The 7,792-nt window shown below is 30.9% G+C and overlaps 1 protein-coding gene across 1 annotated transcript in view; it reads right to left on the bottom strand.

The window, feature by feature from the left end:
- LOC126898190 (acyl-coenzyme A thioesterase 9, mitochondrial-like) overlaps positions 1 to 7,792 on the bottom strand; it is a 22,490-nt gene that overhangs the window by 6,758 nt on the left and 7,940 nt on the right. Inside the window, exons 2-4 of the mRNA XM_050672129.1 lie at positions 6,220 to 6,236; positions 6,058 to 6,176; positions 5,860 to 5,978 (exon numbers count right to left, since the gene is read on the bottom strand). Coding sequence (XP_050528086.1) covers positions 5,860 to 5,978; positions 6,058 to 6,176; positions 6,220 to 6,236 — 255 coding nt within the window. The remainder of the gene's footprint in view (positions 1 to 5,859; positions 5,979 to 6,057; positions 6,177 to 6,219; positions 6,237 to 7,792) is intronic.

Genomic DNA, 7,792 nt, shown 5'->3' with positions numbered 1-7,792 from the left:
TACCATATTGAAAAATATACTATTTTTGTATGATAATTATGGGTTTTGTATTTTATTTTAATAGAAGTTGATGTTGCTTTTGCAATTATCCATCAATTTTTTAAAATTAAACACTATCTACAGATTTGCATCGAAGCGTTTCTTATGATAGTGATTTTAATCACTGTCAGATTAAATCTATACTGAACCCAACTATGCAATGTCTCCACTATGCCGCGACCCCACTGTGCTACCGTTTTTTTCGTTAAAATTCATTTTCCTCGAATATATTAGTTAAAAATAATTACAAAAATAATAATTAAAACTTTGAAATATATAAATTTTTTTTAAATCTCTAAAATTTGAAACGAATTATAATATATTTCTTAACATGTCATTAACTAAGTACATTATACTTAAAATACTATCTATTCAAATTAAATATTATCTAATTTAATCTATTTTTCACTAGGTGCAAATGAATATTAAAGCATATTGTAAAGTTAAATGTATTACGATTATTAGTATAAATATAGTATAATAAAAATTACTGTACACCATATAAATTTGTTAAATAGTCACAATATATAGCCTTCAGCTGCCATAGAGTACATGTCTCGTGTTATGCTCCCGCTATTATTATATCTAAAACTACGTCAAACCTTGTGTTTTTTTTTTCAATCTTATACTGTTCGAAAGTCCGCATTACAGAGATCGTTTACTGCATAAAACTCACAACACCGTGTGATCCTTCGGGATCAAGGTAAGAATTATAATAAACTTAACTGCCGCAAAATGTCTAACCGCAATAAGACGCCGCCGTCATCTCAAACGGCCAATACCGCGATAACGCCTATTACTATTATTAATCGTATCCAGATAGTTAACAAAAGCGAAACAAATAAACCCGATAACGCTGCCGATTCTGATGACGAGTGGATTACAGCATTGTCATCATCGAACAAAAGACCTCATACTCAATCGCCTGGTTCATCACCAATATCTAAACACGGCCCATGTAATAATAACTTTAGGAAATTGTCAAACCTGTATAGTCCGTTACAAACGAATGACGAGGAAATTGAAACGGGGCTCACAACCGAACCAATTATTCATAAGCCACCTCCCATATTCATTAAATCTGAGTTAAATTATTTAAACTTTTGTGAACTAATTAAAAAAAATTCCGACAACATGCTTCGCTCTATCTCGATGACCCGCGATCGCACTCCTCTTGAACGAGAGTTTATCCGTCTCGTATACACCGAATTGGAAAGTCGTAAAAAGAACGGTGAAACTAACCTAACTATCAACTATAGAGATGGATTCCCATTTATTGTTCCACTCCATTGGTCGTCCCAGACTAGACGTCATCATACTTTGAACGCTGCACTAGTCCAGTAAAAAAACTAGCAAGTTATGACTTACTACTGCTGAGACAAGAGCCCACTGCTTCGAAAGACTGCTTACATTTTTGTCCATGCTTTCCAAACCTCCTTACCTACTGTACGCACTGTTATTCAGCTCAAAAAACTTTAAATTCTTTTATTTTGTATTTTAATAACTTTAAAACTTCATTTTCTAAATTTGATTTTATTCCTAATTTTATAAGCAATAATTTATGTAGTGATGCCCTTAACCTAAAAAATATTTTATCAAAATGTATGTGGCCTCAAAACTAAATTAGACAATCTTAGGTGTTCCTTTCCATTGTTCTACTTTTATGATGTTATTATCCTTACAGAAGCTTGGTTGACACCAGACATTAGCAACAGTGAACTTAGTTTTTTTTTTGCTTTCAGGTGATAAGACTTGATAGAAATCCAAACAACAGCCCTTTTAACAGAGGAGGTGGAGTACTAATCGCCATCAAAAATTCACTCAAATTCCATCCTATTACATTAAGTACCTCGAATGTCGAGCCTATTTAACTGTTAACTCTTATCATCTGTTAGTATGTTGTGTATACTTACCTCCTCATACACCTCTTCCAATAGTACAATCCCACGTTACCTGTGTTGAGAAAATTATATCCTCGTATAAACCTCATTCTATTATCCTATGTGGAGACTACAATCTCCCTAATGTTACATAGTCATCTGACGAGCTTGGGTTAATTGCGACTGATAATCACAATATTGTGTCAACAACTATCATTGATTCCTTTTGTTACTTAAATTTCTTTCAGCATAACCTCCTCCCCAATAGTCATGGCAGTATTTTAGATCTTATTTTCTGTAACTCCAATAGTCACTGCTAGAGCTGCATTTGAATCACTTGTCATTCCTGACCCATTTCATCCACCTCTTCACATCATATTTCCTTTCCTAACTGAAAATATAGCAGATAACACCCATACTTTCAAAGACTTCAAAGTTGCGAATTACTCCGCTATTTCGCAATTCGTCAACTCATTTAACTTTGAGGTGACCTTTTCACAATATTCAATTGACGGTGCTGCCTCTATTTTCAATGAAGCCTTACTTCATGCAATTGAGTTGTTTGTTCCTACTAAAACATACAAATTTCCTCTACACTTAAAAATCTTATTCTAGAGAAAAAACGTGCCCATGCAATTTTTAAACGGTCTAAGTTGCCAAATGACTACTTAGTTTTCTCTGAACTTCGTGCGAAATGCAAACGTTTATCTAAAACAGACTATCAGTCCTATATAAAATATACACAACAATCGCTTACTCACAATCCCTCCTCCTTTTGGAAACATTTTAAAATTTTAAGCCAACACAACAAATTACCTTCCACCTTATGTTGGAACAACACTACGGCTGACATTAGAGAATCCATATATATCCCTTCCTTTTCCTCTCACCGATTAAACGCTGATCTTACATTTATTTCTTCTATTCTTAGTGGCGCAATTGATGCCCCTGACCTCCTTTCCTCAATCATTCCGAGTACCTGTACACTTTACCAGGAAACATACTCTTTACCTTATCCCTTCCCATCATAATAATTATTCCAACAACCATCCCATCCATCGAATACTTAAAATAAATCATAATTTCATATTTTGTTTAAAATTGCACAAACATGTACTGCTTATTTTAGTGTTATTCTTTGTATATATTATAAATGAAAATAATTCTGTTATTATCATAATTAATCTTTAAATTAAAAATTTTTTTTTTCATAGTATCTATATAAGTATCTTTGTAAATTACCGATTGGCGTTAGCTAAATAAATAAACTCTCCTTATTCATAACAGACCTTAAATCCATAATCAATCCTTTAATAACACTATTAACAACAGTAATAAACAAAATTCTCCTAAATAATGATTAATAATGACTCTACTCAAAAACAACTCGGTCTTAACCAATCAACACTATTCATATATCTCTCCTTCTGGACCAACGTACTGGCCAATCCATGCCAATAATCATCCTGACATATTGGATTTTTTTATATCAAAAATATCTAATTAGATAAACACAAATATAGAAAATATTAGCGACCTTTCTGGTGACCACTCACCAGTCATACTGGAGGTGAAGTATTGGTCCCCTCCAGGCCATCCCTTACAAATGGACCCATCTACTGGGAAAAATTAAAAATTTATATGGATAACGATATTAACCTTAATATTTCACTGAAAACACGAATAGACATTGACCAATCTACCCATAACTTCATCCAGTTGATAAAAGACTCTGCCAATGCAGCATCACCTAGTACAAATCCACCAAAAAGCGCTGTAAATAAAGAACTCCCTCTGCATATAAAATCATTAATCAATGAAAAAAGACGCGCTAGGGCAAAATGGCAAAACACACATTATGACTTCTATAATCACATTTATAACAAGTTAGCTAATAACTTAAAAAAACAACTAAAAAAGTTTAAGTCTGAGCAATATGAAAGATACCTAACCTCACTTAACCCTATGGATAACTCTCTGTGGAAAGCCACAAAACGACTAACCAAGATCAAAGAACGAATCCCTCCTCTCCATAAAGAAGATGGTTCATTAGCTGTATCAGATCATGAAAAGGCAGAGCTATTTGCTGAACACCTAGCCAAAACATTCAAACCACTCCATGATATTAAACCTGATTCAAGTCACATACATATAGTCGATAATTTTCTTGCTTTTCCTCTACCGATGGCTATCCCCGTCAAACCTCTAAGCCCCGGTGAAATTGAAGCTACTATTAAATACTACCTAAAGGCAAAGCTCCTGGAATCGACCTCATCACCAACAAGATACTAATAAATCTGTCAAAAAAAATCATACTGCTTCCAACATACATTTATAACACTATGCTTTGATTGTCTTATTTTCCTCCTATCTGGAAAGTAGCAGTGGTTATCCTTGTACCAAAGCCAGGTAAACCAAAAAACATGGTGACGTCTACCTTTCCATCAGTTTGCTACCTACTTTAGGTAAGTAATTCGAAAAAATTACTTCTTAAAAGAATTCGGCCTATTTTAAAAGAAAACAATATCATACCTAATACATAGTTTGGATTTAGAGAGAAGCACTCAACAATTCATCAAGTGCACAGATTGACCGACACCATTGCATCAGCCCTAGAAAACGAACAGTACTGCACCGGACTGTTTCTAGAAGTTGGCCAGGCGTTTGATAGTGTCTGGCATAATGGTTTGCTCTATAAGTTAAAAAAAATCCTACCAGCGCCATTATACTTAATTATTAATTCTTACTAACAAGAAAGAAAATTTACGGTTCGTCAAGGCTGTGCTAATTCACCTTATTACACAATTGAAGCTGGAGTTCCTCAAGGTAGTGATCTCGCACCTTTCCAATTAATTTTAATTTGGTACTTTCAACCCACAACAATATCAATGATGCAGCTTATCACCTTCAAGCGCATGTGAATTGTATAGAGTCATGGTTTAGAAATTGGAAGATAAAAATAAATGAGTCAAATCATGTCACTTTCGCTCTTCGACCTGGAATATGTCCACCCGTCAAAATTAACAATACCATAATTTCTCCTCAGGAGGAAACAAAATACCTAGGTATCATTCTAAATAAGCGATTAACATAGGGCCCCCACCTCAAGGACAAACGAAAAAAAGCTAATGCTAGACTTCATATCTTCCGCCCTCTACTTAAATCTAAACTCCAATTAAACACAAAAATGTTGATTTTCAAAACTATTATAAGATCAATTTGGTCTTATGGAATACAAATCTGGGGTCCTGTAAAGCCGTCAAATATACGCCCAATTCAGGCGTTCCAGAACATAGCACTCCGAATGTTAACCAATGTCCCTTGGTACATAACGAACAACAACCTACATAACGACTTAAAAATTAAAACAATTAACGAACTTTCTAAATTACACTACATACGATTCCACTATAAACTGAAGTTTAATACAAACCCCCTTATTAAACGTATGTGCACTACCGACTTCTCTGACAATTCTACACGCAGACTTAAACGTAACTGGAATCGTGACCTAATAACATCAAACCGCTAACAAAAATTATATTTAACTAACAGAGTGACTTCCTTGTATGCTAATTTTAAATAAGCCATGTACATTTGATATAAAAAAAACTTATTGTACTTATTCTATTGTACAGATTGTTTTTTGTAAATAAAAAAAAATAGTCACAACAGAACTCTATGGATTATAAATTTATAGTTTTATAATTATTTGGATCAGTATAAATGGTTAAGTTAAGAATAAGTTTAAGATATAGTATCTTACATATTTTGTATGGTAACCTAAACCATAAACTTAATTGAGGTTTATACGATTTAAAAATCAATAATGAATTATTAATAATTAAAAAATTAGTAATACTACATAATACATAAAATTAAACAGAGACCATCCCTGAAACGTGATAAAATTTTGGATAAAAATAATTTTTTTATTTACATTCATACTACGAGCAGGCAAATCTTCTCGTGTATTTGGCAAATATTTTGATAGCCAACTTCTTTCCTCCTTCTGATATTTTTCAGACAAACCCATTATTTTAATTAGTTTTGATTTAACTATAAAATGTTCACTTAAAATTATTTATGTCTATTTTGGTAAATCATTTTGTTAGTTAATTAAAATTATAAATATTACTATCTTGCAAAGTTTGTAAATTATCATAATTAACAGGTTGTATTTCTTTATTGTTACAAAATCCTCTAACGATCAACTTCGAAAAAACTTTTACTGATGACGATAAAAATTGCTTGTTTCTAAATTTAAATTAAATTTTAATAAAAAATACACATTACTTACTTAGATGCAAAAAAGTGCTAGAATAAATAAAAAAATATTTAAATTAATTCAGCGGTAATACACTTGTAGAACTTTTGTACTCTACAAAAATGTTTCAACTTTCAAAGTAATAATTGAAATATAATGACTACTTAAAATTATTCATCACAATTTCTACCCATCATATTTTTATTAGGAATAGTAGTGAAATTTTTCAATGCAGTCTTATAAAATTATTTATTCTAGGAAATCTAATTAATTTAAATTAACATATTTTTTCTACTTCTGAAACGTTAGGTAATACAAAATATGTTTAATATATAAATATATTAGAAAAAAAAACAATGAAATGTATATAAAAATTATAAAATTTTTATAATTTTAAAAATTATGTGTATAAAAATTATTAATAATTTTTAATTATTCCAAGAAATGCTTGAAGGTATAATTTTATCTCGTAAAATATACTGGTTCCGTAGTATATTAAATATGAGTGACATATTACAGACAAGATTTACGCCTATACACAAAAAAACTGGGAGAAATTTAATTGATTAACTTTGGGGAGTATTCTGATTTATATTTAAAACTGATATTTGTCATTTGGCAGTTATTTTCATAATTTTATAAATGTTTTTATGTGTTTGACCCTTGTTCATATATTACTTCCTCTCGGTTGAGCTTTGACGCTATTGAGCGAATTACTAGGGTTGAATTACAACTGATGACCGACATAGAGATAACAGGTTTTACAAAAATTTTATAGAAGTGTAATTTTTACTTACAAATTCTGCATAGATTTTGAATTACTCTTAATTAATTTAAAGAACATTTAGACTTTAATTATAAAAATGTTATCAATTTATTTATATTTTTTATACAATCAAAAAATGATTATCAACTTAAGATTATCGCAAAAAAAAATAAAATTACTATAGTTACAAATTATTATGTCACATTTTATTAATAAAAGAAATTGATTAAAGGTCAGAATTATATATATATATATTTTATCTAATTAAACAATACTGAGATTTGAAATCTTTAAAAATTATAAAACGTATAATTTGATGGTTATTTACTTATTTTAGCTTCGATGCGAAGCTGAGAAGGTATTGGTTTTACTATGATGTGTTTTTTTTTTTTTGTCTGTTACCACCTTTTCTCAGATCTCACTGAACCGATTTCTTTCAATGATACATCAAAAGATCACAAATCGTATCTAGTAGAAGGCATTACCCTCAAAAATTGAAAAAATTTCCCTCGTTCCCCGTAAATGGGGGAAACCTCCAAAAAAATTACAAATTTAAAAATTGCTAATTTTCTCAATTTTAGCTTCGATGCGAAGCGGAGAAGGTATTAATTTTACTATGATGTGTTTTTTTTTTTTTTTATGTCTGTTGCCACTTTTTCTCAGCTCTCATAGGACCGATTTCTTTCAAAAATACGTCAAAAGATCACAAATCGTATCTAGTTGAAGACATTACCCTTAAAAATTGAAAAAAATTCCCTTGTTCCCCGCAAATGGGGGAAATATCCAAAAAAATTACAAATTTAAAAATCGCTAATTTTCGTAATTTTTTCACTTTTTTTT

This window comes from Daktulosphaira vitifoliae, unplaced genomic scaffold (assembly GCF_025091365.1).
Source record: "Daktulosphaira vitifoliae isolate Bord-2020 unplaced genomic scaffold, ASM2509136v1 Scaffold_2, whole genome shotgun sequence".
Classification (NCBI taxonomy): Eukaryota; Metazoa; Arthropoda; class Insecta; order Hemiptera; family Phylloxeridae; genus Daktulosphaira; species Daktulosphaira vitifoliae.
Note: the sequence above shows the minus strand (reverse complement) of the source record. Positions and strands in the feature narration are given on the sequence as shown.